This window comes from Pimephales promelas, chromosome 22 (genome assembly GCF_988280905.1).
Source record: "Pimephales promelas chromosome 22, fPimPro1.hap1.1, whole genome shotgun sequence".
Lineage (NCBI taxonomy): Eukaryota > Metazoa > Chordata > Actinopteri > Cypriniformes > Leuciscidae > Pimephales > Pimephales promelas.
This window is the reverse complement of record NC_142790.1, coordinates 12,207,214-12,228,081: the sequence shown is the minus strand read 5'-3', so window position 1 is coordinate 12,228,081 and position 20,868 is coordinate 12,207,214. Positions and strand designations below refer to the sequence as shown.

The window sequence follows — 20,868 nt, the reverse complement described above, 5'->3', positions numbered from 1 at the left end:
TTGAGCTATGTCAATGACTTTTGTTTGATTTGTTCATTGCAAACAGCTGAAAGTCTACATTTTGCCAATAAACCTGATTTGCAATGGGGGTTGAATAATTTTTGTTAGAACAAGGTTCACTTTTTACAAGAACCAACAAAAACCACAAGTTAGAATACTAATATGTCTTAAAATCTTAAACGTATAAACTTATGTCCACAGAAAACTTGGAAATTAGGTGAAAGTAAATAAAGTGAACCTACTGCACATTGTGTTCCCAAATGCATGTTAATCTCACAGCGATTTACTGTGAATGAACTGCTTTGAGAAAACATCAAAAGTGCTGCTCTTCACTCTGAAACACACAGTGCAGCAGACTATACACTTCCCTAATTAAATTGCAGCCTTTGATTTGATGCATCACTATTTCAGTTTATTGTGCAGCCTAATTTGTTTATATTATGATTACAATAAATTTAATTACTAGCTTTTCATCAATTCCTGCAGTTCAGTCATCTTAAAAAAATTTGTCTTAAAGTCTACACCATTTACCCGAAAAGAGATTTCCAAGTTCTCTCCACCCCATATGTCCATGCCACGGTCATACTGGCCAAGCTCATAAAAATAATTCCTGTCCATGGCGAACAGTCCACCTGCCATTGTGGGAGACCTGCAGAAACATGACCGGAGTCATATCTCAGTGTACCACAGTGAGCTTGTATGCACTCCCAGCAAATGTATGGATAAACCATACTGCATTTGTTTTACATGACTTTAAAACCTCTTTTGATCTAAAAACATATGCTAGGCAAATATACATTTTTACCTAAGCACAAGTTTATTTTTGATATATATAATATTTTGGTCACTACATATTTTCAATACTTTAATTTGACTTCTCTATTATTCTAGAATTCACAAAATAGTAATAAAAAAACAGAATGAGTAGACGCGTCTAAACATTTGACTGGTAAATGTGAATGTAAGTGGAACGAGGGCTTAGAGTAACACAGACAACTCTATAGTTCAAATTCTGTCTGGGGAGATTGATTTTAAACAGGACAGTCTGTGAAGGTTAAAGTGTTGGCCCTCATCCCAATCCATAACAGCTGCTTCAGGGACAGAATATGCATCCATTTCAAAGTATTTTATGTCACAAAACGGTATCACAATTATACAAATAATTATTACAAATAATACTAATAAAACTATTAATTAGGGTTGTCAAACGATTAATCACATTTAATCGCATCCAAAATAAAAGTTTGTGTTTATTATTTTATATATGTATAAATACACACAGATGCTTGTATTTATTTAAGAAATATTTTCATGTATATACTATAGATTTATATATAATTTATTTATTTATAATATAATATTATCTATAATATTATTATCTATATATATTATATATTATATTTATATAAATAATTTATATATAAATAATATTTTTTTCTTAAATATATACAAGCATGTGTGTGTAATTATTTTATATATATAAAATAATTATACACAGGGCACCCGCATATATATGCAAACAAACTTTTACTTTGGATTCAATTAATCACGTTTAATCGTTTGACAGCCCTACTATTAATACAATTTTCATACAAATACAATGATATTATTATTACTTCATCTCATTTGGCTATTTTTTTTGCTATTTATATTCATTTGGTTATACATGAATTTTGAACAATACTCGTTCTTGTCTTAGGACAACTTTGATTAACTTTTTTGAGCCACTTCATATGTTGACTACTGTATTTTATAATACAAAAGAGGAGATAGCCAAATGAGATTAAGTAAAAAAAATATCATTTTATTTGTATGAATATATTTGACATTATAAAATATTCCAAAAGGCGAGCATGCGAGTTTGCATTCCAGCATAATGTAACAAACTTGTAATACCTGATGGCTCCATCAGGGCTGTTGAGTTCAGACATGGGTACTGGATCCCATTTAAAGTGCAAGCCCCAGTTGAATCCCCCTCGCACGATAGGAGAGGGGCTGTATACTAGTGTGTCTGCGCTGATGATGTCGATGACAGGACACACCACAGTCTTCCTGTTCTCTTTAATTGGTGTGAGAAGAGGCTGAAGCCATGCCTCATTCACCTCACAGTGACTGTCCAGAAACACCAACACCTCACCTGAAAGATAGACAGATGAAGATAGCCTAACGGAAGGATTGAAAATATAACGACAGCCTTGTTCACACTTATGTTAACAAATATGAATAGCGTCTAGTCTAAACAGCAACAAAGTACCAAATCTGGTGGGTGCCAATTTTAAACAAAGATTTGATCTGCTGTAGAGTGTAATAACACCAGGCTGTTGGCACCCTCTGCAGGTATTTGTTATAAAACATATACATATATATATATATATATACATATATATATATATATATATATATATATATATATATATATATAATGTATTTTAACAGTGTTATTCTATAAAACCATATTAATTGCTTTTGATACTTTACTTGAACTAAATATTATTGCCTTGTTGTTATTATAGATGTATTTTAAGTCATCTTAAAGGCCATTGTTTGCTTAGGTCTATTTTTATTACCACAAAAAAAGGATCACCCACTTGCAAGACAATCACTATCATTTTCATTATAGATAACACAACTTTGGTTTAAAACAATAAAATTCACAAGCTGTGAATCACAACAGCGTTTAATAATTGACCCTTCGTTAAGCCCTGCCCTCCCTAGTTACTGTTGCTACGCCTGTCAAGCTTTCACGCCTGGCACGTCTATTTCAGTGTGTATGCAATGGTGTCAGACATTCCCAAGGAGATAATTAGTCATTTTTGGTGAACATGTGAAATATCTGAGAGAGCCAGACTAAAGGGAATACAGTATGCATTTGAGGGATATATTCACGACATAATATGCACTCGAGAATAGAATAGTTTCATAAAAATTGAAGCTAAAGCCTATCGTCCCAGCGCAAGCAGCTGCCACCTCACACGCTGACCGTTCAAGTGGGAAACACAATGTGAATGTGAAAATATGTGAACGTAATAATCTAATATTTATAAATCAAACTGTAAAAATATATGCATTATGAACAAAGAACCGTTATTATTTCCAAGCTAAGTGTTTTTGTTAATCCTGTCTTCATTTAGTTGTGAATGGGGTCTCCCACTGCTTGATCACACCCATCATTTCTCCCCTGGCCTTTAAGATTTTCAGGAAGGAAAAAAAAAATTCACTCCCCCATCCAAACTTTGAGGATATCGGGTATCAGATTTGCACAATCCATACACACAACGCACTGGCATGTTTCCCTCGCTCGAAAGCTTGCCAGACCTCCCATGCCTAGTTACGGTTGCTAAACCATGATTGGCCAGTCAGGGTTTCTGCAGGTTTCACAAATGAAACCTGAAAATGTAAAAAACTGTTTTCAACATGGATAATAATCATAAATGTTTCTTGAGCATCATATCATAATGATTTCTGTAGGATCATGTGACACTAAAGACTGGAGTAATGATGCCGTAAATTCAGCTTTGATTACAGGAATAAATTAGACTTCACTATATATTCACATAGAAAAGCGCTGTTTTAAATTTTAATAATATTTCACAATATTACTGTTTTTTTGTATTTTTTATCAAATAATTGCAGCCTTGGTGAGCAGAAGAGACTTCTTTTAAAAATTTAAAAAATTTTACTGATCTAAATCTTTTGACTGGTAGTGTGTGTGTGTGTGTATATATATATATATATATATATAAATGTACAAAGGAAACGCAGAGTCTCAAAATGATAATTTAATTTATTCAAACTTAACATTCGATCCCGTGATTTTGGAAGTTAGTTATGTTTCTGTTCTTATAAAATCCCGCCGTTTTATCTTTCCTGAACCTGAAGGATTTAGCGATGTCAGAGTCCAGAAACATAGTTTGAAACAATCTAGGACTGGTGTCTTGTCACTGTGTGGAGAAACCAGAGCACCTCTGCTTTTAGTGTTGGCTCTGATCCAAAAGCAATACGGAGGTCACGGAGGCGAGTTGCGGAGCTAGTTGGCAGAGCCGCCAGATACTTGCAAGAACTTGCTGATGGCTGTCGTTTGCTGAAGACCCTTCACAGCAGTTAGAGATTTATCACTTTTTGCAAGTGACTTCCCGTACACCCAATGTTCCCAATTTAATAGCTTTCTTGCATTAGCAGTAGGCTTTAAATACGTTGTTTGCAACTGGCTTTAACCAAGCACGAAATTCTGATTTTTCAAGCCAAGTATCACTAAACTAGTAGCCTGGTGACGCCAGACCACGTATTATTGAGAATGAGACGTGGTCTGGAAACCACATGAAAATTTTCTCGTATTTGAGGCGTGATTTACGAATGCCCAGAGTCGTATTATTGGGTGCTACAAATGTCTATCAAATGTGCCTGTACATCTATCAAATGCGCCTGTGCTCCCTCCCCGTTCTGTGATTGGTTCCCTATTTCAGGGGAAAATTTGGTTCATGGTATCCAGACTGCCTAGCAGCGCGAATAAAACCGTGCTGCGGCAAGGCAGAATGGGAAAACCCAGGGTATTAAACTAGTAAACTTACACTTCCCTATAGCTGAGTAAAATCTGTTTTATGTGTGTCTGTGGTATCTGAGATACGTGCCAATAACACGAAACTCAGAACTGATTGGCTGTTGCATGTTGATTTATTTTGTAGTCGCAATACAGTGAATTATATTTGAACTAGCAAAATAAGGAACTACAACCACGGAATAAAAAAAACCCCTTTCATTTCAATGAAAGCTTCAATGAGATTTACATGGACGTAGGAAAATTAAGACCTGTTTAAAATGAATTAAGACCTAGAACACTATACTTCAGCAAATTTAAGACTTTTTTTTTTACTTTTTAAGACCCCGCGGAAACCCTACCAGTGGCGGTTTTTGGGCATGGCTTAGCGAAGGGTCAATTCACAGGAAAACAAATATTCAGTTTGATTGGTCGAACAGAATTGTGTAGTACAGGTGTGCCCAATCCTGCTCCTGGAGGGCTAACGTCCACCTGAAACTGTTAATTAAGGAGTGCCAACATCTTCCAGGCAGGTGTTTTGGAGTTAAACTCAGCTGGACGTTGGACCTCCAGGAGCAGGATTGGACACCTCTGGTGTAGTGTGTGAACATCCTACAATGCAAAAAAATTAGCTTATGGACTAACTCTAGGGTAAATGAATGGGGGTTTAAAGTCTAACCTGTAGCATGAGAAGCCCCAATCATCCTCCCACGGATCAGTCCCTCCCTTTGCTCATTACGAACCAGCTTCACTTTCTTCTGCAGGTGCTGCTGAATGTAAGAATCCAAATCGTCCTTAAGATCATCTGTCAGACATACATTAACATCTGATGAGTAAGACAGCCAGCTTGTCTCATGGATTTCCACTTGTCTTAAGACTAATAAAAAAAAAAATTGGCAGGGGTTTTAGACAGCATAACATGTCTAGAAGATGATTTGTTGACCAAATGATTCAGTTCACATGCACGCAGACCTAATATCTGGTTCATGATGTGCCAATATTGTAATTGGTCATGTTTAAAGTGCATTCAAACGGTGATATATTAAGTTATTTTCTCTCGAGTGCTTTGCACAGTTATACTCTTTTCTTGGACAGTTAATTGAGTACTGGCCTACAGCTATACTCCTACAGTAGTTAATCTATTTTCCCCCAAAAATATATTCATATGAAAACGAGAATATGTGTTATTTTTACGCTATCAATCAAGTTTTTAACTTTGCAATATTGAAACGTCAATGAGCCCTAGTGTTTTGAGGAGATCACTAGAGCTAGTTGAGTCTCGACAGCAAGGTAGCTCACTATGGTTCAGGACAGAAGTAGTATGTCAGGGCTCCAGACTGCGACCAAATGGTCGCATTTTGCGACCAAATTTTGAGAGTGTGCGACTGAATTTTACATCCAGTCGCACATGTGCGACCAGTAAATTTGCCACATGTAAAACGCGTGGTACCGCGTGGAAGCGGCGCGTCAATGAATCCGTGGCAAGAATAGCGCGCGTAAACGTCTGTGGGAAGGAGAGGGAGAGAAATATCACAACCTGATGTGCGTCTGAGCAATCGGCGATCTATCAACTCGTTAGTCGTTACCTAGAAGCGAATGCAAACAAAATGAAAGTGGAACGAAAATACGTTACGCCACTCATATATGATTAGGACCGTGGAGCAGCAGCAGCGATCCGAACCATTGACAGTAAAATAAAGCCCGAACTTGCCAGTCGCGGGCCGATCTCACTCACGCAAGACTGTTAGCACTACTAGGACATCCAGTGAAGACATCCATTGAATTCGCCTCAGAATTAATAACATCAACACCACGAGATCCAGTGAGAAACACTCCGATTCGGCGCAGAGTTCTGTTATAAACCATATCAGATCAAACAGCGCTGACGTGGAAATCAGGAGAAACACTTATAGAAGGCTTTCAGTCCACAAATCAGCCTAACAGAACCATGGATTTAGGCTAATGTAGTAACTTAACTCTAACCATAAATATGATGATGTGTAAGAAATAGACAAATGCTTACAAGTAGCCTACTACACATCTTTTCCCAGCACTTCAATAATATCATATATAAATGTTTTATTTTTTTGTATTTTTTATGTGATTACCAACACATTTTTTGTTCATCCTTTAAAGATTGTCCTAAAACGAACAATTTTAAGATGTTGGAAAACTCTTATTTATACACTTAAAAAATAATAATAATACCATTGTAAACAGTAGGATGTTTATTGGCTATTTTCACTCCATATACATATTTTCACTACTTTTATTAATTAATATTAAGACATTATAAATAATAATAACTAAAGTTAATTTCATCTACAATTAAGCTTAGTGATTTATTGTCAGCCCCAGTGCTACCAGATTTTTTTTTTTTTTTTTTTTTGTAGAACTCGCTGTGAGTTCTCATTTGAGGTGGTGCTGCCCTCAACTTTGAGTCTGGAGCCCTGTGAACTTAAAATAAAACAGCATCATAATGTTAAGTCTATTTATTATTAAAAAATGTGTCAGTATTAGAGTTATTTTGGGAGAAATTTGAATAATTGCATTGTAAGCTGATTTAAGGTGTGCCCCTAAATTTTCTGCTTGCGCTCCTAAAATTTTCAGTCAGGGGCAACAGCGCTCCTAGTAAAAAAAGTTAGTCTGGAGCCCTGTATGTCAATCATTATCTTGCTTCAGTGGACCAAAACAAGATTAAAGAACATTAAACAGGTTTAGAGAAGTAAGGCAGCTTGCCCAGTTCACTGTGGTCGTCCACCAGTATGATCTCATGGAGCAGGTAGTTTGGTGTGCGATCCAGCACACTGTGAACAGTCCTCAGGAGGGCAGAGAATGCCTCATTGAAGAAACAGATCACTATGCTGGCCGCAGGCAAAGCCACGGGATAGATCGTGTCTCTGCACCTGTTGGGAACAGTGTTCATGTGATGATTTACAGCAGAATCATGGCAATCAGCACACTCCTTGACCTCTATTTACACAACATGCCATGTTTTGTTACAAACCTTATGTGCACCTTGACCTCATAAAATGTTCCATAAACAATGGTTCACCCAAAAAATTACATTTTGTAATTATTTACTCACTATCGGTCTAACCCTACAGTAGGGCTGCACGATTCTTGCTAAAATGTGAATCACGATTTTTCTCCATGGGAATTGAGATCTCGATTCTCTTACACGATTCTCTTTTTTTTTCTCCATCCAAATTGTATTGCACTCAAGTAAAAAAAAAAAAAAAAAAAAAACACAAGACAGTCTAATAGCTGGTTCTTTGGGGCTAGCCTATGTAGCTGTCTGTGTATTAGTCATGAACTAAAAGTAAGTGTAGGCTATATTTAATATTTTCTGGCTAGTTTACTATAGCTTTTTTTATAATCAGACATCACACTTTCACCCAAACTGAATAATTACAAACAAGTTTAAATGGGTAGCCTAAATCTTCTATAAATATTTGAGTCTTCATATCTAAAACTCTCCAAAATGCTCTATGTGAAACTGCGGTTTTCCAAACTTTCGTGTTGTTTGAAGACCTCTCTCTCTCTCTCTCTCTCTCTCTCTCTCTCGCTCGCTCGCTCGCTCTCTCTCTCTCTCTCTCTCTCTCTCTCTCTCTCCGCCCTTTCAAGCGCAGCAGTTTCTATTCTACATCATCACTCGCCGATCAAACTAGGCTTTGGCGGGACTAATATGTGCTAAAGCGGCCTCCAAAAAGCAGACGATCTGACGGTTTTAGAAGATTAACAAACCGAAATTAAAAAACAGACCCGCCCTATTTGAGACGAGCTTTTATTTACCCAAACCTGCAGCCACACAGGCGTGTAAAAGATACAGGCGTCTATGGGACTCGGCTATTATTTTTATATAAGTTTTAAGGTACTTCAGTTCTTGTTAAAACTGACTAGACATTGTGTGAAACTACTTTTTGAGTGAAATCATTAATTTTGTCCCTCAAAAGTGTGCTTTCACTTTAATTGAGCGCGCGTTTCACTGCTGCTCACGCGCTGCCCCTGCGCCCGGTGAATACTTTGATTAACATGCAAGCCCAAAAAAAATATGCGCTGCTCACGTGCAACAACTTTAATTTAGACATTCCCTGATGAAACGTCCGCATGATTGATTTGTCAATTATTGTTTTGTTTTTGTGTGAGTGTGATCAATATAACGCGTGAATGCAGCATGATCTGAATGCAGGAAAATACACGGAAGTGAATCGCCATCATTAAGAAAGGAGATCGCATTTATGTTTGAATCGAGATCGTGATTTTTTTTTTCGATTAATCGTGCAGCCCTACCCTACAGTACTTTTTCCCCCTGTGTAACACAAATTGATTATTTTTTTAAGTATATGTTTATTTATTAATTAAGCCCTGCTCTTTTTCATACAATGACAGATCAAATTAAAAAGTTCATACAAATTGTAAGTCATCAACTGAAAATTGTGCCCTCAAATTTCCATTCTGTGTATGTAAACAACTGTGAGTAACTGATGTAAACATACATCTTTTCAGTGGATAACAACTTAAATTTTGGTCTGTTTTCCTCACAAAGCTATTGTATGACTCGGAAAATAATGATGTTTTCACATGGTCAATACATACATGTTGTGTAAAAGGCTGTTTGAATATTATTTAAAAATTGTGATCAAAGAGAACAACATGAAGGGCGAGTAAATACTTGCTTTTTTTTTCTTTTTACTTTTGGGTGAACTATTCCCTTAACTGAAAATTAACTCAATTACTTTAAAGTTTTAGGTTTATAACAAATTAAAAAGTCAGCATGAAATGGAAATTAAAGGAGTAGTTCACTTTAAAAAAAAACTTTTGTTGAAATTACGAAATTAAGGTTTTTGATGAAAACAATCCAGGATTTTCTCCATGTAATGGACTTCATTGGGAACCAAAAGGTTCAAGGTCCAAATGAGAGTTTCAATGCAGCTTCAAAGGCCTTTAAACGACATCAGACGATGAATAAGGTTTATCTAGGACCCTTCGAGCCATAACTTGAAAAAAGATTTGTTCATTTTGATGAACGAGTTTGAACAGGAGAGCCACGAACGCTCATCACAGAACAGAGCAAGGCGACCATTTGTGCTTTTTTTTGGGCATTTGTGCTAAAACTTAAACTTTTTTATTTATTTTGTTAAATGACCAATCATTTCGCTAAATAAGACCCTTGTTCATCGTCTGGTGTCATTTAAAGCCCTTTGAAGCTGCACTGAAACTCTCATTTGGACCTTAAACCGTTTGGTTCCCATTGTAGTCCATTATATGGAGAAAAATCCTGGAATGTTTTCATCAAAAACCTTCATTTCTTTTCGACTAAAAAAAAGAAAGACGTGGACATCTAAGATGACAAAATTCAGAGTGGGACTTGATTTTGTCCATTGATTGGATTGTTGTCAATTGTTAACTGCCCTCTTTTGTAAGAGACAGGTTGCTGGAAAGGTGGGATCATTGCCCTCGTGCCTGCTCACACATCATCAGAAAAGAAGGGGAGGGGAAATTAATGGGTTTTTTTTGTATTAAATATTACGAGTGCACATGACGTTTTAATAAAAAAAATAACTTGTGGATAAATAATGTATAATAAACACTGCAATGTAGGGGTGTAACAATATATCATGCCACAATATATCGCAATACAAAAATGCAACAATATGTATCGTGGATAGTCCCCCCAAAATAAAAAATCAAGTTTTCAGAGTTTTAGTGCAAGTACTACATTGAACTACTATATATAATGTTGATTATAATGTATAATAATGCTTTGGGGGAATATTTGTGGGTCCTGATAATGCCAAATGTCTGATGTTAGCAGTAAAAAGTGGCCGACATTATTTTAAATGCATCTAGTCAGTGAAAGCGTGCAAGCATATCCATCTGCAATAACTCAGTAATTTCAGCTTCAGAATCATGAATATTGACATTCTGGTGTCACCATTGTCCTTGGGTTACAAGCACAAAGTCCAAGCCTATTCATTTAAACCTACAATGTAATATCAAATTTAGCATTTTAATCAACGGTACATTTTTTTGTAAACCTTTTACCATATGTCTTGGAGTATCGTGATATGTTTTGAATCGTGACATGAGGGTATCGTTACACCCCTACTGCAATGTGCAACAAAAATAAAGAAACTTCGATTCTGATTTCATGGTGACTTCTAGTGAATGAGAGATAATTATTTAAGAAAGTGATTAGTACACAGATAGATGCTCGTACTTGTCATTCCTAGTGTCGGGGACGTTTCTGTGGTAGCCGAGGCGGTTACTGATGAGTACATTGAAGGCGTGCTTGTGATATCCCATATCTCGTACCTCTTGATCCTGCTTGTTAAAAATCATTCCTGAAATCAGAGATCATAACACATGAAGTAAACGGCACATTCAGGGGCTCCTCTCTGACTAAAGTGGAAAGGTTGGCTATATTTTGATTGGATTCTGGTGGACTAGCACACTTTTGTCCAACACCATCAGATAAAGATAATAGGACAATTAAAATGTCCCCAACTAAGCAAGCCAAAAGCCAAGGCAAAGGTGGCAAGGAACCAAAACTCCATCAGGTGATTGAATGAAGAAAAAAACCTTGGGAGAACCCAGGCTCAGTCGGGGGCCAGTTCTCCTCTGGCCAACGAAGGAACAGTGATTACAGAGCAGAGTAGGCTCGCGGAAAGGAGGGATTTAGAGAAATGGATTCAAAAATGTTACGTCCAATGTATATTATGAGATGATTAAAATATTTATTGACCTTTGATGAATCGATGTCGTTGGAATCGAGAATTTGCGACAGCAGCCCCTAAACTCTGGAATAGCCTACCGTTATCGATCCAATCGGTGCCATCACTCTCTAATTTCAAATAAAAGCTTAAAGAGCCCCTTTTATGCAAAATTCACTTTTACATGGTGTTTGAACATAAATGTGTGTTGGTAGTGTGTGTACACAACCACCCTACAATGATAAAAATCAACTCAGTGCTTTTTTTTTTTTTTTAAATCCCCATAAAACATAAGCACCGTCTCAGAACAAAACGTTCTCAGATTCTGGGCAATGACGTACTTTTGCACAAGCCCCTCCCACGACTGTTGACGGACATTGTCGTTTTAGCATAGACCAGCTCTGAGTGAGTCCAACATTGTTTCCATACTCGGGCAGCTGTAGACAAGAATGTCTTCTAAAGCGATTGAGCAGTTTTGAGTAATTTGCTGTGTATGTTGATGATAATGAAAGGGAGAGAAAGAGTTTATGAATAAGACTTTAATGCGCACTTCTTATACTGTGTTTATTCAGCTCTTACAGTGATTTTCTGGAGTAAAACTGACGCTTCATCTTTTGTGTGATGTACAATAAACTTCATTCAACCCATCAGTATATGTTTGGCCATCATTCAGACGGGGTCTGCTACAACAGGCTTGTATTAACCCTTTAGGCGCCAGAGGTTTTTTCCAAAAACGTTCGATTTTGACATCTTAATTTCAAAAGGCTATATCTCAAAAGTGAAACAAGATAGAGACTTTCTGTAAATTAAAGAAATATTAAGGAAGACCCAAAGTTTATGTAGGGATTAAATTTCCCCATCTAATTTGCATATTATGACATCATATGGTGTCATAATATGCAACATATACAATATATATATATATATATATAACACGTTATATATAACACGTTATAACCGTAATTAACCTAGACTATAACCATCTCCATACAGCATATATATTTTCTGACTCTGTGGGCATTATTGTCCAACACCGGGTCGAAATGAACACCGCTACTGAGATTGTCCTGACTGAGAGCGAGTTTGTGAGGCTCCGCCCCCTGTGCCGGCAGCAACAGCTCATTTGCATTTAAAGGGATACACACTAAATTGGCGCGTTTTTCTGAGCCCCAAAAAGTGACAATTTAAACATGCTTTAAAAAATGATCTGTTGGGTATTTTGAGCTAAAACTTCACATGCACACTTTGTGGACATCAGAGACTTATTTTACCATTTTTTGAAAGGGGCATAATAGATGCCCTTTAAAATATATTTTCTTAATGTTGTTTTTCCATTGAATTACTTAGTTCTGTGTTTGATATTTTATTTATTGTAATCTGTTGTTTTTATTTGATTATAATGATCTGTACAGCATTTTGTTCAACCCTGCAGTTTTTAAATGTGCTTTTTAAATAAATAATGAATCGAAACAAAATTAGGAGCCTTTAAAATAGCATAATGGGGCACTTTAAAATGTATGTAAACAACACATCAATTTTATACTTTTTTGAAGAATATTCTATGTGATGGCAAGAGTTTTAGTACAACATCTTAGACAAATTCATCTGATGCCATACAAATAAATGCATGCATATTTTTCATTCATGTTTGGACATGTTTCAGTATTCTGGTGGTGTTTTGGGAAGTGACTTTGGGAAGTGCATTGGTAAAACTTTAAAGACACGGGACTAACTGCAAATGAGTTACACTGGAATGTACGATTTCAAAAGACACTCCTTGTTCTGAACCTCCCATCCAGAGAGACAGTAACAGACACACCAAGTTTTTTTTTCAGTCTCCAGCCCATAAAAGAAGAGACATCAACAGATTCCATGCTCTAAGTCTACAGCTTCTGATCCAGCAACAGTCTGTAAGGAAACAGACATTATCAACAGACACACAACACTGTCGAGTGAGACAATAACCAATACAGCTCATCCTGAGTCTCCATGCCAGAAGCGCCAGACAACTCCCCACGTGCGGCCATTATTGTAGTTTGATTAGAGATCTACGATTATATACGATACCTTCAAAGATAAAAGAAAAAAAATTTATTCACACGTTAATATAATGTCAACAACAGAAGACTTGTCAATCAAGCCTTACATATTTGAGCCGGAGCGAGCGAGTTGATAAAGACGACGATGAACCTGCTGCACAACCTCTTATGGATGTAACGTTATTGGTATGCGAGTTTAACTGTTTTGTGTTATTAGTGAAAGTCGACTATTTCTCTTGTTAAAACAAGCACACTGACAAGATAAATGACTACGGTCTAATCTTACCACAAACAATCTGTATTGATAATATGATACGTTTAGAAAAGCATCAGAAAACAACGCAGCTAAATGACCATTGATGAAACTCAAGAACAATACTGCAGACGTGTAACGTTACTTCAAAACAAAAACAAAGAAAGACAAAGGTACTGCTAAACCATGACCACTAGGGTTGGGTATCGTTTGAATTTGAACGATTCTGATTCCGATTCCGATTCCTTGTTTCGATTCCGGTTCCTAACGATTCTCGATTCTTTTAAGAGGCAGGGTCAAAAAAGTTTGGCTAACCTTGCAAACCAACGGCCTTTCTGAAGGAAATACTCCTTCTGTAAAAATACTCCTTTTGTCACAAATTTTGCCGAGATTTCGTTATTTTTAGAAAAGCGAAGCCACACTTTGGATCGCCGACGTAAGGTACTAATGTTCGACTCGTGTGGTTATGCCAACACTTCCGGTAGACGCTTCTTCGTTGGTGTTGTTCAGCGGTTTCTTCTTCTGCTCGGCGGACTGTGAATATCGAAAATAGGAATCGAAATTTTAACTTTTGAAAGATTCCGGGAAAAACGAAAAGTTAGTCTCGGTTGCAATCGATACTCGATATACCCAACCCTAATGACCACCATGTGTTTTAAGAAAGTACTTTATTTTTATTAACGATATTTACAGCTTATCGAAATGCTCTGTTCATCGTCTCCAAGGAATTTACCTCTCATTCAGACGAAGTCAATCGGCAAACCCTTCTGTATAACGGAGGTTGTTGAAGTGGGAATCCTTGAAGTGCTTCAGGTCACTAACGTACATCCAACAACCGAACATTTTGACTTGCCCTCTCGTAACTTCTGTATCATTGAGCTCGGACTACAAAATCGGAGCGAGAAATAATAATGCCGGATTGCTCGAAGTTTTGGACCGGTAGTCAATGTCCTTATTTGGCAGTTCCGCTGCAAATACGGTGGCGTTGTAGTTCAAAAAACGTCATAGAAAACAGAAAAATCTGAACAGGTTGAAAAATATGACCAAAACAGAATATAAAGATATAAACGAAGCACCTGAAGAGAATAATTTAATCTTTTCTATACAACAAAATGCATTTAAGGGCTAAAAAAGTGGATTTTGCATGATATGTCCCCTTTAAGCAACCCTCTTTTCAGGGAGCTTGGCATTGTTGTATATTATCAGAATGTGTACGATTTTCAAATTTACATTAGATGTTATGCAACAGATGACAATTTGTATGCACTTTATTCCTTTATCATTCATGGTATTCATTTAGCAATGTGTTGATTACTCTTGTTTATCTTTTTGATAATAAAATGTAATTTATTACATTTGTGTCTTCCTTGTGTTGATAATACAGTAAGAGACTCTTTATTTGTTCAACAATCTTTGATTGCTCTCTATTGTCAAGGTGAAATTCCTGGCTGGTGCCCCGTAATAAGAGAAAAAAAGAGTCTTCTGACACATCTGACCAAAACACTAATGTAAAAAACAATAACTTTAATACTCAGTGGCTGCTAATTAAAAGAAAGCTGCTTTTTCAGAGTGGAGTCAGTCCGCAGTGGTGGATTGATTCAACTTCATAACAGTAGAAAATGTGTTGTCATGGAAACACAATCTGTTCTCACTGGCTAATACCTACACAGGCTAACCAATTATCTGGCAGTAAAATTTCAACAGCGACTTCTGCAGTGAAAAGCCAATTGTACCAGTAGTCAATTTACTAAAAACAAAAGTAATAGGTGTCAAATTTTCCATTCCTGTTATTGAAGAAACCTTTTTCAAACCATTCCATCTTTTACAAGCAGACATGCAGGCTTTTCTAATTAACTGAAATAAACTGTCAACACATTCTCTTCTAGAAAGCACATAGTGAGACATCAAACAGTAAAAACGGCCCTTTCCACGCCCAAAATAAAGTGTCAGTGGATGAGAGTATGAAGTGAGGACTGAAGGACAGTTATTTTAACAACGGCTCATTTCGCTCGTCATACGTCATTGCCCCATTTCTACGTCATTGCACATGCATATTCTGCTTTCCAGTTTCGATTTGCAATTTGATCAAGTGTTACGTTCTCTCGACAGGAATAGAAAAGGAATAAACGACCTCTTTCATATACGATCGAGCTCAATCAGATCAATTAAGGTATTTACATGAAGCTTTTCAGGCCGATTGAGCCGCCAATCCAATTACTAATGGATTATTAGGTTGCATGTAAACGTAGCCGACAGTAATGCTGGCAGCTTTAGACCAGCGCGTCTTAAATGCTGGGTCGCAACTAGTGTTCATTTTGCCAGATTTCAAAGATTAAGTAAAACACCAGGTAGAAAATGTCTCCTTTTCCCAGAAAAGCTCTAATTGGGGATTTTAAACTCTTAACATCTGGCAACCGCAAGCATTAATGTTCATAGTAGAGGTTTGCACTCCTTTTTTCCAACAAAAATAGATACATTTGAACTTTTTCATCAACAATATTGCTGATGATGATAGTCAGTTGTCGTTTAATGGCGTAGTTGTCATCACGTCATTGTCACAGGAAAAAAAGCTTGTTGATGAACATTTTATCAACCCAAAAAAATAGGATGGCTGACAAACAGCTCATAAAGAAGAAAACTCTTTCCACATCTAATGTTGTTTGTGTCATAGCCAAGGCTGTGCTTCCAATCAAACTCTATTAGGCACAAATTCATCCTACAGGTTGTATGACATGTATGACAGGTTGACAACAGTATGACATGCCCTAACCCTTGAAAACCAAAGGGAAACCTTGAAATGACCAAAGGGAAAAATAAAACATTACCCAGACTTCATTAAAAAGCCTACATGTTCATTTGCTGTGTGTTTTGTGTATTATTTTTATAATTAAAAACATCCACTAACCCAGCTCTGGAGAGAGGTCCGGTTTGACAGCCTCCATTGCATGGCCTTTGCGCACATGACTGCCATCTCTATGCTGGACCGCTGGGCCACGGGTGAAACGAGGTTGAAAGCGGCGCTGCCCCTTGATGGGCACATTTCTGAAAGACAAGATGCTTTCCTGGTTGAGATTGAAATACAGGAAGAGAAGAATCGACCAGGTCACGGAGGTGAAGAGGCAACCATAGCAAAAGTAGCGCAGAGTGACGCTGCCCATGGTAACGCTAGCCTCCTCGGCTGGCCATTATCAGGCCCCTGAAAGACAAACATTAGAAGTTAAGAACTTAGTGTTTAACACGTGAAATCCTGTTTGGATATCAGATGGTTTGGACACATGTGGTGCTAAAACTGGGGTCAATATGATCTTTTTATGCTTTTGAAAGAATGCTTACCAAGGCTGAATTTCATTTATCACAAATACAAGTGATGTTGTGAAAAATGTAGTTTAAAATAAAATTTTCAACATTAACTTAATTCATTTTAAAATGTAAGCTGACTGTTAAGCAGCCATTACTCCAGTCTTCATCTTATTTCAGAGTTGAAAGCGGGATTCTTTGATGATTATAACGTTGAACAGAATAGAAATCTTTTGAAGCACTATAAAGGTCTACACTTCTGATCAATTTCAGTCCAATATTGAAGCAGCCATAGACAAGAATGTCTTCTTAAGCGATTGAGGTGTTTTGTTGTGGGATGTAAGAATGAACATTATAGCAGTTGTCATTTACTGAATATTTTTTGGCTTTCTGGCACACGTACACTTTTAGTAAGGATCCTACGCACAGTTTTATAAATGAGACCCCTGGACATTTAGTTAACTACTGAGAATTGGACCCTAACCTAAAATATGACCAGGATTCACCATTTATTACAAATAATCTGATTTTAAACGTGTTATTTCAACAATCAAGGTTAAGTAAAAAGAGAAAATAATTAAATGAGATGATGTATCATTCTTTTGTAAAACATTAAATTCACTGGATTATCCAATATTGAGCATTATCACATGGTCAATTAATATATTTAGCCTAATATATTGGCCTAAACTAGTGTGATTTTTTTTGAGAGATCCTGATAGCAAGCGACACAAGCCAGACTCTCATCTAAACACATGCTTACGCCAGTAACACTGATGTCCTTCCTTACAAACAAATAATAATAATAAAATAAAATTTGTGACAATTATAATGAAAGCTGTTATGTGACACAAATGGCCTGCATCGGTACTGACCTTGGTATTTCAAAAGCATTTATAAATCATTAACATGCCCTTTGTACAACATTTTTAAACAGTAAAGACAACACATCTAGAAAGATTTGTATCCGTTTGTGTTTAGTCTCATAGTATTGCATCAAAGGGAGGCAACGACAGTCATTATTTAAACCCATCCAGACATCAAGCAGCCTCAGACAGTAACATGAGTACCCATCCAAAATGTGAAACCAGTTGATGCAATCATATGGAATTACAGCAAGTCTCTTGTGAATGTTTAATTCATGGTTGAGTCCTAAAGGCCAGTGCACTTTATTAAATAATGATCTTGCTGTGTCATAACACCTAACATGACATAAACAGTTTCAATTCAAGTACATTTATTTAGCTAATTTAATTTAACTAATGATTAAGAGGTATATGTTGGACTAGCCAAATAATCAGACGACATTTGACCATTTTCAGAATCATCAATCATATGATTTTTTTTTTTTTGACCAAATAACAGAAGATATGGGAAATTTGTAGATGTCAGTTCCAAAATCAAAAAGTATAGTGAACTATTTTTTTCTATTCACTGAAGAAAATGTTGTGTATAATTTGGTATTTTACAACCAGACGGTGTTTATTAATCTCTCCAAAACACGTCTGGTCTAAAAACTAATGAGCAAACAGCTCGGATGTGATTAATAAAGCTCAAGGTAAAGGACGTTAAGCTGGTGTTTAGACGTTAGTTCATAATCAAGCAAACACATCAAGTCTGTCCTGTAAGCAGTTATGACAGAGCCAGAAATGAAACAACAATACACCCACAAGATTAAGATTAATAGCGAATAGTTTGTGAAGCTTTGACTTTCTAGTGAGCTAGACAACATTTCAGGGTACGCATGCGTTAAAAAAAATCATAGTTTGTGTCGAGTTGTCTAAATAGCACCGATAATACCCCAAAAAATACCTGAACGCACCTAAATGCCTGCGGATTTGTACAGCTCCTCTGACGCCCAAACATGCAGTCTGTGTCGGCAGCTCACTGGGGTTTCAGACACAGGCATTACGAGCTACAAGCTAACTCGATAGCTCGCTGCACCGAATAAACTATTTAAACTGCTGTATTGCAACCTGGCAGTCATCTAATCCTATTTAAGACGTTAAAAATTTCTGTTTAATAATGTCAGTGTGGTGCAGTGACTCACTCGCTGGTGAAGTGGGCTTTCACAGATCCATTCCCCTCCTGCGCGGCGGCGCTACTGTCCGTTACTCGCGGGTGATGAGAAACACCGCAGCTGCGCCGGACTGAGTCTGTTGCCTCCTGCTGGCGGAGAGCAATATATCACCTGCACAACTCGTGCTCTCTCCACATTAACGTAGCCTTTTGTGTACGTAGAAAAGGTCTTAGATGATAGATCTTTAAGTTCAGCTCATGAAAAATGGGGGCAAAAACAAAACTGTTGCGTTTATAATTTGTTTAGCTATCAGTATCCCAGAAACGTTCAATGTGTTGGACGCTCTAGACGTACGTGACCCCCCACTCTTTATGAAACCTAAAATTTCACAAATTTAACCAACGTAAAATAAAAAAAAGCATATTGTTTGAGTGTCAGGGATGTCTAAGGAGTAAAACGTACTCAAGTTGCAAGAAAAAATTTGGGATTAAACGGGTTAACATCACTAAAGTAGGAGAAGCGCAGACGAAACACAAATGCAATTCGGAGCCGGATGCTGCTGTTTGTGAATGCAGTCGTGTAATGAACTAGCAGAACTTCCCAGAGACCATGCTCATCTCCACTAGAAAAAGTATCAGGAGAATCTTTTGAATCTGATTTTGAGCAAAATTATGACATTTAATTTGTTGACATTAAATTATGACACAGATTTATTTTATATCAAGAGGGTCATTCAAATGTGTTGCTATCAAGGTTAGTCTGTGCTTGTTTTTCAGTCATGCTGTAATTACCTCATATTGTAAAAATGCATATGGCAACAGGGTTGCACATAAAATGTAGGACATTAAAGGATAACTAGATGGTAAAGTTCCTAGACAAACTTTAAGTTTTCTTGGAAATGTCTAGCCAGAAAGTTTGAAAAAGTTTTAAACTGTTCTAGTATGGTTTAACATGATTTACCATATTTCTAGTATGGTTTACCACATTGCTAGCATGTTTTAGCATGTTTTAACATGACCATGGATGGTTGGATGGATCATCAAGATTAGTTAGAAAGAGAGATTGGAGATAGATCCATAGATGGATTAGAAAGAAAGAATGATATATAGGTTAGAAATAAAGAAAGATTAGTTTGAAAGAAAGAAAAGTAAAAAAGAAAGAATGGTTAGAAAGGAAGAAAGGTAAGAAAGAAAGAAAGAAAGAAAGAAAGATGGATTAGTTAGAAAGAAGAATAAAAATGAAAGAAAAAGAAAGAATAGTTAGAAAGAAAGAAATGTTAAGAAAAAAAAGAATGGAAAGAAAGATAGATTAGTTAGAAAAAAAGAAAAAAAATAGTTAGAAATAAAAAGATTATTTTGAAAAGTAAAAAAAAAGAAAGAACAGTAAAAAAGAAAGAAAATATGTGGGTCAATGAGTTAAGTGCAGTTAAACTTATTTGATTATAAATGTTTATAATAGCTGAAACATGAATACTAATTAATTTCCTTTAAGCATTACGATGGTTATGTGTCTCGTGAGGAGATTGTGCTAACGGTTTCTGTCTTCCGTATAACTTTCGTTTTGTTAAAAACATTAACGTATGAAATTGGGCTTTTTGTTCCTGTTTATATGAAATATAGGACTCCGTCAGATAAGTGTATGGTAAAGCTAATATCGGTTGCATTCATTCATTACCAAGCTAACAATGCTAACGCTAGGTTACTTTTAACAGAAGCGCATGTCCATACATGATCCTGTGTGACCTATTTCCCCATTTTTTGTGAGCACACAAATTTTTTTCGTTGTTGCTGTTGTGTATTTGAATTTGATTAGCATCCTGACAGATTCTCAGCATTTGCTGTTAGTTATGATAAAAAAAAAACTACCTCCACTTGATCACTGATAAATTGTATAACAGCAGAATGATTGGCAGATTACAGAGATGAACAACATAGACATAAAGAGAAATGTGTTTTTTATTACATTCACCTTACTTTGTGGCCATCTAACGTTTGTGAAAAATAAATAGG

At 36.5% G+C, this 20,868-nt stretch overlaps 1 protein-coding gene across 2 annotated transcripts in view; it reads right to left on the bottom strand.

The window, feature by feature from the left end:
• Positions 1-19,024, bottom strand: part of galnt11 (UDP-N-acetyl-alpha-D-galactosamine:polypeptide N-acetylgalactosaminyltransferase 11 (GalNAc-T11)) — a 31,237-nt gene extending 12,213 nt beyond the window's left edge. For both annotated transcript variants that reach the window (XM_039666617.2, XM_039666618.2), the window contains exons 1-7: positions 18,890-19,024; positions 16,448-16,738; positions 10,758-10,881; positions 7,274-7,440; positions 5,214-5,339; positions 1,897-2,137; positions 532-649 (exon numbers count right to left, since the gene is read on the bottom strand). In XM_039666617.2, the coding sequence (XP_039522551.2) occupies positions 532-649; positions 1,897-2,137; positions 5,214-5,339; positions 7,274-7,440; positions 10,758-10,881; positions 16,448-16,700 (1,029 nt within the window). In that variant the 5' untranslated portion in view covers positions 16,701-16,738; positions 18,890-19,024. The remainder of the gene's footprint in view (positions 1-531; positions 650-1,896; positions 2,138-5,213; positions 5,340-7,273; positions 7,441-10,757; positions 10,882-16,447; positions 16,739-18,889) is intronic.
• Positions 19,025-20,868: the final 1,844 nt, after the last annotated feature.